The sequence below is a fragment of the Mastacembelus armatus genome, chromosome 8 (genome assembly GCF_900324485.2).
Source record: "Mastacembelus armatus chromosome 8, fMasArm1.2, whole genome shotgun sequence".
NCBI classification, from domain to species: Eukaryota; Metazoa; Chordata; class Actinopteri; order Synbranchiformes; family Mastacembelidae; genus Mastacembelus; species Mastacembelus armatus.
This window is the reverse complement of record NC_046640.1, coordinates 13064992-13081110: the sequence shown is the minus strand read 5'-3', so window position 1 is coordinate 13081110 and position 16119 is coordinate 13064992. Positions and strand designations below refer to the sequence as shown.

At 39.6% G+C, this 16119-nt stretch overlaps 1 protein-coding gene across 3 annotated transcripts; it reads right to left on the bottom strand.

Annotated features, from left to right (window-relative positions):
• Nucleotides 1–570: 570 nt before the first annotated feature.
• trip10a (thyroid hormone receptor interactor 10a) lies at nt 571–15915 on the bottom strand. 3 transcript variants are annotated; one of them, XM_026325064.1, is made up of 15 exons: nt 15618–15915; nt 10614–10729; nt 10013–10069; nt 9571–9718; nt 8979–9041; nt 8491–8595; nt 8260–8388; nt 7635–7781; nt 7322–7510; nt 4770–4934; nt 3725–3834; nt 3356–3488; nt 2911–2999; nt 2675–2808; nt 571–2132 (listed from the first exon to the last, which is right to left on the bottom strand). In XM_026325064.1, the coding sequence occupies exons 1-15, from the start codon at nt 15639–15641 to the stop codon at nt 1981–1983; spliced, it is 1761 nt and encodes a 586-aa protein (XP_026180849.1). In that variant the 5' UTR covers nt 15642–15915; the 3' UTR covers nt 571–1980. The 3 variants fall into 3 exon arrangements, with proteins under 3 accessions (XP_026180849.1, XP_026180850.1, XP_026180851.1); XM_026325065.1 differs by lacking the exon at nt 4770–4934 and adding an exon at nt 4492–4515; XM_026325066.1 differs by lacking the exon at nt 4770–4934.
• Nucleotides 15916–16119: the final 204 nt, after the last annotated feature.

The following is a 16119-nucleotide window of genomic DNA, read 5'->3' as shown; positions in this document are numbered from 1 at the left end:
ATTTAATCAGGTATGCAAATGCCTGGCCTATATTGAAAACACAATTATGCAGAGGAAAGAGTAGAAAGCAGATTTATATCACCTTAAGAAATGATGCAACAGTGCCACCTACTGAGAGTGGTCTGCATGCACTCTGATCATTTGATGGTCAGAGGTGTAGCAATGAATTCTGGGTCCCTTTAAGGAATATGCTCTGTTCTGCTTTCAGTTGAGCAAAGATATAGATACTTTGTGGATCATCCACAACTGTTGGACACATTGTCATAAGCACCATTAACCCCTGAAACAAATGAGCCTTAAACAAACTGCATTGCACCGATTGATTAAAATGCAAGACATTCATTGTTTCTCTCATACAGGCTAGATTTTAAGCAAATGTATACATGCTTTTGAGAAGAGCTTGCCAACTTTTGCCAATGTATTGACTGAGTTATGTTATTCAAAGGGTCAGAAACTCTTATAAATGGTGTCAATATTCTATTCAGACTGTATTGAATAACTTTACAGATCTCAAATTCATGAAATCCACCAAGCAACTGTTTAAATTTTATAGGATAAATACAAACCATGTTATGTTTCAAACATTTATTTTCCAAGTCCAAAGACATAACCATTGCTAACTTTGAAATGTTCTTTTCATTTATAATCTTGAAAATGAAATATCTTGTATGCAAAAAATGGTATATACACAATGTTTTTAACTAGAAAGGCACCAAAGACAAATGAACAGGTACTGCTTCTTGCTGGATCCATAACAACATTAAAACAGCATGTGAATCAACTTGAAAGGGTGTAAAGGTCCAGACAAAACATTACTAGTAACATTATTACAGACATTTAGTTTTCCGACAATAAAACAACCTTTATTTGAATGGTTAAAAGGCTAATAAGACAATAGTGGTGTTGTGATAGCTAAAATATATATTATTTATTACATAAATACAACTGTCTGTAGTACGTGTGCATTATTTACTCCCTTTTGCGGCTACACACTGCCTGTTATGCATGCAAGGGGGAAAGAACAATGTGAGAACATCTTTAATACAAAGCACAACTTCTGTCACTAGAAAATATTTATAGAACATACACATTTGTAATAAATTATTTTAGTACAAGTTACGGGTTGTAACTATTAGAAAACAAGAACTACTGCATATCGTTGTTACTGCTATAGATGGAAAATTAACTTAAATGATGATATGGCTGTGATTGTCTGAATATTACTGTTATGTGCGTGTGATTTACCATGACAGGAGAGCTGTAAACACCATTGGTCTCACAAACTGATGAAGACCAAAAGTGAAAGCGTCCTCCCACAAACCTGACTCATCCCCTGGGGACACTCAAGATCTCAGCTCCAACCACGAGCAAGAAGACGGTGCCATACAGTTTCACAAGTGTTATTAAAGCCAGAGAGCAGCACGCTTGAGACAAATAAGAAATACAACAGGTCATATATTCTATGATCAGTGGTGGACTGGGCTGCAGGTCAGCATTTAACTGAAAAGATAAACAGGTGAGGTAACTTGCTCCTAAGTATTACTGATGCTAACACTTGGTATAAAAGGTGGCAGCAGCGCTTGTTTTCCTCCTCCTCTATTTCTTCCTGTCACATTCAGAAGCTAATGCCTTATTAGGCAGTGAAACGAGGCAAGCACTTGTACCAGGATGGTGCCTATAATCTATGCAACGTTTGTTAACCAAATCCAAAAAACAGAAATTGTAACATGATATCACAATGTAAAATAACCCTGTGTGTAGGTGGCTTAGGAAACTGGGATTTACAATAATGTGACGAGAGCCACGCCGTTCTGAACATACTGTTAGCACCATTCCTCTGCTCATACTGGGGCACCTCTCTCGAGAAATCAAAGTACATTATTTGGATCCCTTTCTGGACACACCAGTGATCCTGTGCAGAGTACTGTGGCTTCTTTACGAATGCTGAATAGTGTCTTTGTCTCTTATTATTTGTGTTTGTCATTTGTTTAAGGTGATGGTGACATAAGATGTAGGTATGTAGCCTTCATCTCCATTGTTCCTACGGACACGGGTCCAACCATCACCCTTGTCTTCCTCTACCACAGCCAGCTCCTCTCCCTCCTGCATAGAGATAGTCCCTTCACTGGCACCTGGAAGGGAAAGAACAGAGCCAATGGTAGCAAATATCCCTCTTGCTAGTTTATACACAAGCCCTGGTTGTGACTTCTCTTCTTATGTAGATTCAAGAAAGGTCAATCAGGCAATAAATAATTATAGATATTGACAAAAACAAAATTCTGTATTTGCTGATCAGGAGGCAAACTACAATAATTGTTAAAATGACCTGCATCCACAAATGACAAAAACTCAAATAGCCCAAAACAAAATAACACATTAACTGCATTTTTTCTGCCAAATAGCATCCCCTATACTCCAAATGTAGCTCACAGAAATGGTGAGGACCTCAAAATAAAAACATAGATTGGGACTCCATAATCTTTAGATAGACACAACAACAATATAGACAAATCTACACAAGTCACATTGATAGCCAGGCAAGTTTAGAATAAGCTGCTCTTCTTTCATTAAGACATTTGGTCAAGGTCAGTTCTTCACTTGTTACATGACTCATAAGAAATCTGTCCTATTCCAGAATGGGGAAAGCACTCTGCTAAAACAGCCTTTGACATACCAGGGAAGTTGTACATGGCTGTGCATGTCCCAATAGGAGCAGTTAGTTCCTCTTCCTCAAAGTCATCATCAAACTCAGCATAGATGGCCTGGGAGGGGTCAGGAGTGCTTTCATCTGAGTGAGCGCCATCAGGGCTAAAAATATATTTTAAAAAAAGAAAACAACATAGAAACATGTGTTTCCTGTGGAGTGCAAACAACACAAATGTAATGTCTATTAATAGAATTTAGTCTTACCTGTGTACATCATGAGCTCCATTATTGTTGAATGTGAGAACTTTATATCGCGATGTGTCCCCTCGACCTCCTGCTTCAGCCAGCCAAGTCTGTGAGAGAAGAAGGTGAAAGAGACAGGACAGTTCAGATCACAAATACAGCTCCTTAAGATACACCTCTGTTGCTTTAACCTATCATTGATTTAATTTTGGAAAACTGGCCTCATTACATGAAACATGAAAAACCAAGACCCTTGTGCCATTTCAATATGTTACACTAAACAACAGAGAATCTGATTGGGTTGAACTATATCAAATAAACAACTGACACCTAATTATTTCATAATAATCCAGAATAAACTGAGTCGCAAAACCTCATATTATGGTAGAATTAACAAATGAGTGCCTCTCAAAATGGTAGATGATGACCTCAAAACATGAATAAAAAGAACAGAGGTCATGATTACCTCATATTTGTTAAGCTCTCCTCTTAGCCTTTCTATATTCTGGGATGTCTGGCTGATTTGAGATGCCAGACTAGCAGGGTCCCCCATCTGAGGATTTTTCTCATAAACATCTTTCATCTTCCCCAGGGCCTCACTACAAGAGAGGAGAAAGAGTGAGTGAAAGGAAGAGGGAAGGGGACTTTCAGTAGAAATCAGTTCCCTGCAGAGCTCGGGGCTGGGTAAACAATTCAAACACTCGCACAGACACCACAGAGTTATACACACTGGTGTGCACTGCATGAATATTACACACTCTCATCACAGAGGTTCTAACAGAGATGGTTATTAATACACAGAAGGACACCCACATATACACACAAACACACACACCTCTGATCAACTTCCTTTTGCAACTCCTTGCAAATTTCTTCTAGTTTCTGTTGTAACCTCTTCCTGCGTTGCTCTGGAGGAAGATGGGCAAAGTCCTCTGTCACTGTGGGCTGTAAGCGGTCACAGGAAGGGTGGGTCAACAATGAATTAAGCATTACATTGAAGTAACAGTTTCAAAATGACAGTAACCCTGGTAAGAGAAACAAACATCCCAAGAGAAGGCCAAGCCATTGAACCGAATGTAAAGGTCAGTGTTTAACTGACAAGACATTTTGTTTCAAATCTCTTTGTTACACACTACTGGCCTTCAAATTCATGTAAAACCAGTCATGTACAATACTGAGCTGGACCCAAAACCATCACCCATGGACTGCCAAATATTATGTATCACTTTCTAATGATTTTCCAGACGTTTTTTAAATTACAGGTTCAAGAATCAAGCCATGGGTGTAAAAGGTGACATAAGAAAGTACAGAAACAATTAAGGCTATTTTAAAATTGGGTTAAGAACTGATCAGTTTCCTCTCTCGTGCAACCAAGAATTCCTCCCATTCTCCACCACCAGGTGGCCACCTCTTCAATACAAACTGAAGAACAAACCTTTTGCCACATAACATGATGCTGCATGTTGAATCATCTAAACACAGACACTCCAGCAGTTTTATGAAAGGAAAATTGTTCTAAGATTAGCTGTTGTAATGGAAAGGTGGCCATTGTTATGTGTCACACAACTGAGAACCCCACACCAGCTTTGGTTTTCATATTACCGTGGTCCTGTCTGGAGTGAATTTCTGAGGAAAAAAAAAAAACAGTATGCAAATATAAAAATGTCATAATGTCATTAAAAATGATTAATACTTGCTACGGTAGCTCAAAATAGCTAAAGAGCAAGCCATTGTGAGCAGCAGGACCTTTGCCACATATTAAGAGTCTGATTGGCCTGAGGAATCCAGTCACTGTCGCAGAGGCAGGAACAAAGGATGATGTGCGAGCCCCGAGGAGTGCAGGTTTCTTGGCACTCAAACCTTCTCCCCTGGTGACTCACCGATCTCCTGAGTGTCCGGAAGGAAGAGATCCTTGGTTTGACTGTCTTATTGATCTCCTTCAAACAGTACGACAGGGGGTCCCGGCCAAACTTTGGGGAAGAGGGTCCATTAGCGGGCGAGGGGGTGGGGGGTGTGGTGAATGGTGGGAGCGTGGAGGGAGAGAGCTGGGGGTGGGTACCAGCACCCGAGCACGAGATATGCAGGCATAGGGGGGAGTATAGGATGGGGAAGAGGGGGATAAAAGGTTGGAAACAGAAGAAAGGCAGGGAAGACAAAAACAAGGTGACAAGGGGGAAGAAAAAGACACCGTCAACACCTTAAAGCACATCACAAAGCAAGGAAGACAACACTGGAGCATACCCAGCACTGGAGCCCAGAGAGCATGAAAGCACAAACACACATCTGTCTCTTTGGCTCTCACAAAATAAAAAAAATTGTAAAAAAAAACAAAAAAAAAAACACAAACAATACATCAAGCAACCATACAAAGCTCCCATACTGATGCCAGAGCAACCCAACACCTGCAGCCAAACTCAGGCCAAGCTGTAATATAGAGTGAGCTGCAGTGTGGACCTGGAACAGGCCAACTAGACTAAACCAAAATGGAATTTCCTAAATTGTTTGAAGAAAATTACATTTTTAAAGCAGTCTGATTTTTTTCTAACATACATACAATCGCATTTTTACATATATTTTTTACTTATTTTCACAGATTTAGGTTATCATTTGAATTCCCTGGACTTATTGTAGAGATGGGGCTGCATAACTATCTCCATAGAACATTGATCCTTACTTGGCAGGAGATAAAAAGCCAGACTACATTCAAAAGCTACGTTTTGGTTCATATTTCAATCTGACTGTTAGATTAAACTACATGTATATAGTACATGAAGTAATTTATAGTACATTTACAAAGCTGCAATCGGTCGGGTGAACTTTACTTCACTATATCGTGTATTTACAATGAAGATGGTCAGTAGAAAAGTATTGAAAATAAATTATAAGATTATAAATAGTAAAAGAAATCTTTCCCTTAATCATTAGGCTTTAGTGTGAACAGTCTTGTTAATGCATACATCGATACATACAATCGCTTATTAACTACAGTGTAATTCTGCATTTAGAATATTTGGAGCTTAATGAATGCCCCATATCACCACTTACAAAGAGGTTAACATGAAAACATTCTTGGGGTGAACTAGAATAAAATCTGCCAGTGCCATTCATAAATCTATGTGAAAAGGTGGCGATTGGCTCTGTTAGTTAAATTACACACAAGACTGATGCATTTTAGTCTTCAAAAGTCAGTGTCTAAAACTGACTTACAACAAGATCCCTTGTGTAAATACTGACATCTGGAAGTATTATTATGGAACCATCTACAGGGTAGGTGATACTTTTCTCCAAAGTTATGTGGATCTAAATACAGGAGTACAGTTAAAACTCGAATGTTTAAAGGCCAGACATAAACCAAGAGCTCACTCAGTGTAGTCAGCCTGCTATTGGAACTGCTACAGGCTTAATTGGGAGAGCATGACTGATGACACAGCAGTGTGCCACACACATACACAGAACAGGAAGCGTGTACAGCAGAGCACAGCCAGTAAGACATGCCAGGAGAAGAAAGGCGTTGAACAAGCAAACACTGCAGGGAAGAAAGAAGGGATCATTTAGTGCTGGGACTGGAGGAAAGTGGCTATTAGCTGGTTAGTGGTCGGCCTCTCATATCACCAGTTTAATTTTGGACCTCAGCAAGCATGCTCCTTTGAGATAAGAGCCATGATTTACAACAGGCTCTCCTGACCCAGACGGATACTCAAAGAGCAAATACAAAAATGTCAGTGTTAACATTCACAGGGAGAATGAGTGGTTAGACCTGAATCAGTTTTTTTTTTTTTTTTTGATCTGGAAAACCTGTTGTCAATTCAATGTTGGTACAATGATTTCATTGTGATGTGAGACATAATGCTAGGTTCTGGGCAGTATAATGGAAGCAGTGTGTTTGTGGATTCCTGTAGAGGAAAATTCAATGTTGTTTGGGCCCCGTGCTGATGAAAGCACAAGCACAGCAGAATGCTGACTGCCAGTTGACCTATTGGAAACCACGCTGCACAGAAAGGGAGGGTGTGTAGGGCAAGGTTTATTCACTCCCAGCCAGGAACATGCAAAGGATCTTTTCTAGAAATGATGGGGTGTGTGCGAGTACTGTACATGTGTAGTAATAAAAGACATCCATGCATTTCCGTACTGAGCTTTAGAAAAGGTTGTTTGTGTTTGTGTAGTGCATGTGTACGCAACCACAACTTCAACTGCAGGTCCATCATCTGCCTGCTGGTTCAAGGTCTTAAACACTAACATGCCATGCAAGTCACCCGCTGACTGACTGCCTTCCCACCTGCAGGTTTTCAAATCTGCCATCACTGATCACTGGTGGAGTGGGTTGTGATTGCATTCATTCCACAATGCAAAGATAATAAACATCTGTGTTAGTGTGACGATGTGACATTAGGCTAAACCAGTCTAATGTATTCTGCTGGGTGAAATGTCCTACCTTACTCCTTTTGCTGAAAAGCCAAAAGTTTTTGCTCTTGTTCTTTCCCAGTAGGTCCACAGGGCCTTTAGGTGTACCCAGGCTGCTGTCAGATGAGGTTCGGTTGATGGCCTGACTGTAGTCCTCAAACTCAACATCTCCAGGACGCTCAAACCCCGACTTGTTTTGCTCTATTACAACCATGGAGTCCTGAATTTGATGTTGTTTTGGATCAGAGCAGTCAAGAGTTATTTTCAAACAGACATAACAAATGATGTGAATAAAGCCATGGTGCAAATTCAAATTAATTTAGCATTTCTTGAGACCAACTCACATTTCTCTCATTAACATTAGTGCCAGCTTTAGTAATGCCTTCCAGGCACTTGCCAATGATAGGCATCACATGCTTCTCTGTGTCTGAGAACAAGATGTAGCCTTGCTTCAACTTCTTTATTCGCCTCTCATCCAAATCCTGCAACTTCTAGTAAAGACAAAACAGACACTGCCATTATTGGAGACAATATCCATAATATAATATAATGTGTATGTGTCAAAGCTCACAATATGATTTTTTTTTTTTTTTTTGGGGGGGGGGGGGGGTACAATAAAGAGTCATTTATGATTACAAAATATTTTGTTAATGCTCTGATGAAACCTTCAAAGCTAAAAGTGTTAAGAACACCATTGATTTTTATATATAAAAGATAATGTAAACTGTGTCAGCATAAATCTGCTATTTGCAAACTTGTGCATTTAAATTATAAAGTACTAAATATGATAAAAACTTCAAATGTTAGTATCACGGTTATTTGATTTCACAAAAAGCCATTTATCATTTAGTTTCGGCACCAAAAACGTGGTTTTCAATATTTTGACTATCACACACAGCTGTATTGTACTGTATATATTAACAACTCAAACATTGCATCCTGTCATGTTGCAAAATGCAGTTCACTTACATTGAAAATGAGGGGCATATCATTGAAATAGAACTGGCTTTGCTCCTTGTTAAACTTCTGGAGCTGAGCAGCATAGTCATTCTTACACTCCTCTGCTACGTGTGCTCTCATATGAGCCTGCTGTTTGGCCTAAAATCAAACATATATCAAACAGGTTAACCAGTTGCACATGATTCTGGTTTGGTTGTGTAAAATAGTGCTTATGGTCAAGATTTATTTCCCCCTTGTTACTTTTTCAACATCCGCTTTTGTGGCATTGATGTCTTGATCAGTCTTCTCTGCATACTGTGCTGCACGCTCTGCTTCTTTCCACTCCCTCTCAAAGCGCTTTTTACTCTGGTGTGAAGAAAAAAGGAAGTCCAAGTTGAGTTCATTCAGCTAAGTGAGGCAATTACTGTCTTTCTCAAAAGAAAGAGATTTGAAGTTCCAGCCTTTGGGACCATTAGATCTCCAATTGTCTTGGATTGGTCTTGGATTGTTTAGCCACTATTTCCATGCAGTACAACTGTTTTTACTATACACAAATGCAGGCACCTGACCAACCACACTCAATGTGCAGCCATGGTTTCATAACAATATTTCTTATTGTCTTTCCTGATGAACCCAATACACACACAAAAAAAAAAACAAAACAAAAAAAAAACATCAAGCTTGTTGAGTGCTTCCTATTTCTGAAAATATTTTACCCAATCATTTAAAAATTCTAAGAGTAAACTTACACTGTCCAGCTGCTTGTAGGTGCTCTCCAAACTCTGCTGGGCCTTCTTGGCCTCCATGAGATACTGCAAACAATCATAAAAAACAGACAGCGTGAGAAGAAGGTCAGATGGCAGAGAGAGAGAGAGAGAGAGAGAGAGACAGCTATGTGTCAGCGCAGACACAGAATAAACAATAACCTCCAAAGGACAAACAACATAACGGACAAGAAGACAAACAGCGGTGGGTCTGTTTGAGACATCACGTCTGCAGCGTGAGTCTGGTTACAGCTGCAGTGGTCTGCAATCAAATGGGAAAGGAGCCAAAGCATTCCTCACAGAGAAATAGCACACCACCATTCAGACCAGACCTCAGACCTCAGGAGACAGTAAATAAAACTTCCTTCCTGCCACAATAGTGAGAGTTCCATATCTCTGCTCCTTTAAATCACTCTTTCTCTCCTTCCCACACCCTCAGCAGTGTGTGCTGTATGAAAATCCCATTGTACATGTAGATTTTTGTTTGTCAACATTCAAATTGGGTGTTTGAAGCAAAACATTTATTTCAACCAGCCTGTTCCCTTTACACTCCTTGTCCTCTCCATGTCAAGCTCACCGTCTTTCGTTCCTGCTTTAACTCTTGCAGGTACTTGGTGAGATCGATGCAAATGTTCATCATCATGTTCTCTGCGATTAGCTCCCTCTGCCCAGCATAGTCATTCATCTCATTCAGCATGTCCAGAAAAGACTGGTAGCTGGAAAACCTACCATTTAAGAGGAAGAGAGAGGAAAGGGTGGAGAAATAAAGACAAAGTGATGGGGCGACTTGATAAGATGATCAGTGGGACAAGTCGTGATAAGAAACTCATGACTTCCTTATTCCTGCTTCCTTCTAGGGGCATTTAAATGGATTAAATAACAGCATGAATGACAGTAATCACACAATGATTCCTAACTATATGAAACCTTTTATTGCTTAATTCTCTCAGTTCTGTTTGTTAGTTCTCTCATGTATCTTTATGGTGAAAGGCTTTTGTCAGAAAGCCTTAATGGCTCACCTGCACTCTGGTTCATCTTTGCTGTTTCGTTTGAGGTTATATTTCTTTGAAAGGTTCCTGTGGACAATGAAAGTGCATCAAACAGTTTGTAGACAAATATTTAACAGACTACCACAATAACTGATGATACTTCTGCCAATTATTATGCATCACTGGCAGTTTTATATTATGGCATTAAAAACACATGGACATGTTTGAATAGACATTCTTCCTTCTTTCACTCTCCCTTTGACAGGGACATCCGGTCTATCATGTGCCAGTCTGCTCCCACTTCCTCTCTACTCCAGCAAAGCTCAGCACTACAACAGATGTGGGCCTGCGGATCAGGAAATGACTGGTAGAGGGAGCAGTATGCATGAAGGAAGAAAGAGCGAGAGAACGAGCACACTGCAACTGCAGAATGAGACCACTGTTGAAGAGACAAATTCTATTCTGTCCCAAAGTAGTCATAAGACTCCACAAACATTTCACAAAACAGCCTTTTAACATACACCCATGCAAACACACACACATACACTGACACAAGCTGCTTTCAGCAACACACACACATACATGCAAGAACTTGACAGCACAGAAGGAGAGTGACAAAAGTGAGGCCTACCTCAGTTGTTTGGCATAGTTTTGCTCGATCTCTGTCCTCTCCTTCACAAATTTCACATACTTTTCCACTAACTCCAGGCCAGACTGTGTGTGCTTCTCAATGATGTCATACTGGTCCTGGGGAAAGGAGCATGGAAGACAAATAAGGACAAGATATGAAGCCAACACACAGCAGGATTACGGAACATGTGTTAACATCTGGGTAATAACTGGGATGTTTCTCCGGTTGAGTTTGAGGTCATCTACAAGAATCCTAAATGGCTGGCAATAAACTATCAAGGCAATAAACATCAAGGTTTGTTCCTGCACGGTGGATTCTACGAATGCTCTCCACATGTGCACAAAACCTTGCCATTAGTCTCTAACCTTCTGCCTTGTTTTACGTCATGGGGCGCCCATGTTGCTTGAGAGAGGGGACAGTCAGACACAGGGTCACAGTAGGGGTCAATCTCAAGGAGGAAATAGGAGGTGGTCTCCTTATAAATGTCATGCTGTGGTGTGTGGACTGTTTTGGAATTAGCAATTCTAACAGCAATGTCACATACCAAGAATCACATCAAATGAACTTCCTTATTATTGTAGCTCTCTAAACTAGTTCACATCTAGTTTCAAATTCATACACATCTGCCACAGCAGAGCTGAATTTGCTGGCTTTTTAGTTTCAAATTGTACAGTATAAGGGGAGGTATTTTGTTTTCCTCTTTTGCTCATTATTCACTAGAGCATTTTATTACACCTTCAAGCTCAGACAAGTCTGCTAAGAGCGAGAGGTGATCTCTTAGCCAATCATCTCTCACTCACTCTACTCTCAAAACAATTCTCCCAAGATTTCTTTGCTACTGCTTAAAGTATTGACAACAGGGGCAATTTGAATGAGGGATATCTGACAAGTTGGGCCATGTTCTTTTGTACCTTTCCTGCCCTTCCGGTAAAAACAAAGGAGAAAAAAACCTGTATGAAGGATTTAGTGTTTGTCCTAATTACAGAACCCGGTTAAAACAGAGGGCTGCAATCCATCAGCACAAGAACACCAAACAAACAGCGTGCAGTGTTGAACGTTCAATTCACTGTCATTATTTGAGGAACAGAAATCAACACAGCCAACATACAAATATAGATTTTCTGTTTTCTGAGAAACAGATTTTGTTCTTAGATATAGAAAATTATGCTGAAATGCGGCCCACTTAAACACAGAGGAGACAACTTATTTATTCATTAATTATTTGAATTCATGTAGTATTTACTATATTGATCATAAAACACACTGGATTCATAACTGAAGAAAAGTTATGTGCCGCTAACATAAAAACACATGACCCAGCTTTGAAGGCTGCCAAAGTTACAATTGAATTGATAAGGAGCTAATAAAAATTACTACCTGTTGTATGTAAACATAAAGAAACACAGCTGGGCAGTGCTTGTTTGTCAAAGCCTAACCTAGTGCTTGGTTTTGCCCGTGGTTGTGTTGCAGGCATTTTGTATAGAAAAGTCTATTATTTGCATATTCCATTTCTGGACTGCCGATCAGTCTGTGGCAGTGTGCAAAAGAAACGCAAATACTGTGCAGAATGACGAGGAGGTCAGAAATTGCTAGGCAAGATGCGCCGGCTGTAGCCTCAGTGTGCTGGTTGGGCAGTGGGCCATAACTAGTATTCTGTTTGCCATATGAAGTGATCCTACTCTATGCAAGTGCCAATACTGAGTCCAATATTTACACAACCATATATTTTTGTCCTACCTATATACATACGGGAGGGATTCAATATAATACTCCAGAACAACATCCCTTTAACTCTGATCTCAATAATAAAGACAAAACTTTAAATTAGCTGCATAAACATTATATTAGGGCTGCTGCATTGGATTGCTTTAGTTGTACAGGTGTACCATGGCGTGTATAACACAGCTGTACATATCACCAGATTTTTGTGAGATATGCTAGAATATTTATTTTATTTTTATCTTGCATTAACATAAAACACCCTGCATCACAGCTGTCCTTGAATTATTTGCCAACCTTCAGTAGCAAACCTGATCAGCATGTAATATAGAATCAGCTGTAATAAATACATCTTCCTGGAGAATTTTAAAAACATCTTTTTCAGAATTTCAATCAGCGTCTTGGCACATTTCTCAAAAATGCTATTAGTCAAATTATGGCATGCTGTTAGGAATATTGTGCTGAAGCTGAGTCCCAGTGTGGTGCCAAAAAAAAAAAATCTCATCTGCTGTTGAGACGACAGTTTTTACACCAGGGGAGAAAATAACACATTTGCTTGATTATTTTCCCATTGCTTTATGTTCCAACTACAATTTACAAATACAATTTGAAAAATATTGAATGAATGAAGTAGAAAAGTGGCCGATTAAAATAAGTCTATCTTTTCTACCTAGCCACGTTAGGAAAGGATTTATATGTGATCCCATCTCCTACTATACCTATACAGATTTTATAAGATGTTGTGCTGATTGTATGTATTATGTACACCATGTTTTTCAGGTTGGGTGCCACATTGTTGGAAAAAAATAGTCTTTGGATGGCCTCGGAAACTATTTAGCCTTTTATAAATGACACAAATGTAGCATCTGACCATCTCTATAAATTACTTGTGACTGCCTAATTCAAAACAAGCTCCTCTTCAAAATTAAATCCATGTCATTAAAAACTCAAAATACATCAAAATAGCTTGTAAAGACGTAGTCAGTGTCTCGTCAAACACCACTGGCTGTCAGACTGCTGCAATTTATCACCATCTAAAGCTACAGTCAAAATAATCTTTATAGGTCCCTGTGGAGTGGGGCTTTACAAAACAGATTCTCATAAATCATAAATGGTTGCATATAAAACTGCTCCTGACAACTTTCAAATAGTCATGCTTTTGTTTGAACAGCGAATGTCTGGTTTCTCGTAAAAATACAGCTTGCATCTTGCCGTCCTATTTTATAACAAATTCTGCCCTTCTTCCATCCTTCACATATAACTTTAGATATTTTGAGTGATTTTTATTTTTTTATTACAACATATTCCTTAGGAACATCTTGCAGCATCCGTAGCATCTTTTTCCTCTTCCACTCATTTCATCATTTTGATGCTGCAGTTCAACTGTGGATGTGATGGGACTTTTAAACGGAAAGAAAAAGTCATAACTCAGTTTTTACGGCATAGCTTTAAGCAAGAGGCACAATAAAAGGCCCAATCATCATGCTTCAAAAATTTTAAAGCTTTCAAGATCTCATTTCAACCTAGCAAGCATCAATTAAGCAATCTTCCAGTAGTTCCAGTAATACCAGAAAGACAAATGGCATCAAGCAAATGCTACATAATTTCTAAAGCAGTCACCCTGAAAGTCACCAACCTACAAGGCTTTAACAAATGTTTCAATCCTGAGTCACCTTGTCTTGTAATAAAACCAGAGGCCTGGCCCTGCTGGACGTGTCAAAGCAGTTCTGAGGGGTGGCTTGGTAGCACTCACTCTAAGAGTTACTGCCTAGACACTGATCTTGCCCTCTGCTAACTTGTGACTTAAAATAGACATTGGATTAGCGACAATCAGGAGACAGATGCCATAGTGCTGACTTAGCCCAAGACATGACTCTCCAGCCAAACATTAACGAAACTAATTACGCTTGTCTAACCAGGAAGGTGAGGCTGCTACAGCACAAAACATTTAACAAGAATTGTATTGTTTCACCTTCATTTGGGCTGTACCTAAGGACAGATTCTGAAGACTTTGGCTTTTGTGTGAAGATTTTTGTTTTCCTCTAAAACTCTTGAAACAATTCACACGTTGAACAGCAAAGAGCCTCTGATTAATACTTGGGTGTGGATGTTTCCTGACTCAATCAAAACTAGGGCAAAACTAATTAGGCTGTTGCACCAACATGTACGTTGGAAAAGGGACAGGAGAAGAGGCCTGGGGGAGTTTCTGTAATGAGGTCACAACCTCTTTGCAGTGGCCCATTTTACATATTTAGGTTTCCTGATAATGTATATGTGAGTGTTTGCAACCACGGCACAGTGCGCCACCGGCACACAGTCATCATGGTAATATGTTGCATAGTGGGGAATAATCAACAGGACGTGGACAAATTCTGGTTTCACCACTGATCCTGTTGCATTGAGGAATTTACTATTTACCAGTCTGTAAAATCTCATCTTTAAAGATTACCTGTTAGCTCTAATGACTACATGCTGTAGGTCAACTCAACCTAATGAATGAACACATCCTAACAGATCAGCTTCTTGAAGCACTCGGTCGATCAGATGAATCCTTCACACCTTTTTGGAAAATCAGTATCTCTTGAAATCAATAAACAATCATGTCACTCAGGTGGAAGCAAAAAGCCACTTCATCAGCTTGTTCAGAGCGATGACAGCATCTGATTTCATCTCTATGGAAGCAAGGTGTGCCAAACTGTAAACAGTGAAACATCCCACTGGGTACAGCCTGCCTCTGCATACGTAAAGTGTCTTTGTGTATGCAAAAATACCATTGTCAGCCTGATGAAAAAAAAAAATCTAGAAATATTTTAGAAAATGTCTTTGATTGATTTAGTCCTTCTTAGTGTAACTAACAGTGGCTGGTTTATGTCTGAAATTAAGCAAAACTATTGGAGAAAATGTTTTGTTTTTTTGTTTCTTGTTTTTTTTTTTTTTTTTTTTTTTTTTTTTACAAGTATTGGCTTTAAGTAAATGTGCAGGTTTCCTCGCACACTGCCCAAATCCCAGTACAAAACGTTACAGGTTTTCTACCAACAAGTACAAAGCACCAAACAAAGATCAGCTGTAACCGTGTTTTACTTTCCACAGGCTCCTGCTAACACACTCTTTGTCTGGCGCTTTAGAAAAGTGTCCGAAAATGGAAACGTGTTCAAGAACGCACCGCTCTGCAAACACAAGCAGCCAACAATGAACCCGCTGTATTTTCCGGCACTTACTCCCCACAGACACGGACTTTAGCGTCACTTTTCCACTTTTACCGTCCAATGCAGATGATGGACTCACCCAAAGCTCTGTGCCCCAGTCCATGTTCAGCTTGTTGGCCAAGCTGTCCTGACTGTCCCGAATACAAAGAAGTTCTCCAAAGTTATCACAGCAGCTCAGAGGACCGTAAATCAGTCGTAACCACTATACATTCCTGCTCTGGCTCACTCAGCAAACAATGTAAACCAGCATCATCATAATCAGCTGTTTATGTACGACTGGCAGGCGTTATTCCAGCTTGTCCAAATATTTTACATAGCGAAGGAAAGAGGGATAAACTAGTTTTCACATCCGCGTCACTCCCAAATCCTAAATCTTAAAGGGGCAGTGTAGGCTACTGAACCGCACACGATACTGGCCAAAGGACTAGTGTCACATCCTGACACATTCAAAGCCTTTGTTGTTTTTTTGCTTGTTTATTTTTTTTTTCTTTAATTCACCTGGTGTATTTATAATGTCAGGTCTTTGAGATACAGTCCAAGTCGAGTCATCCAGACTGCTTGGAAAACTGCACTGAGATATA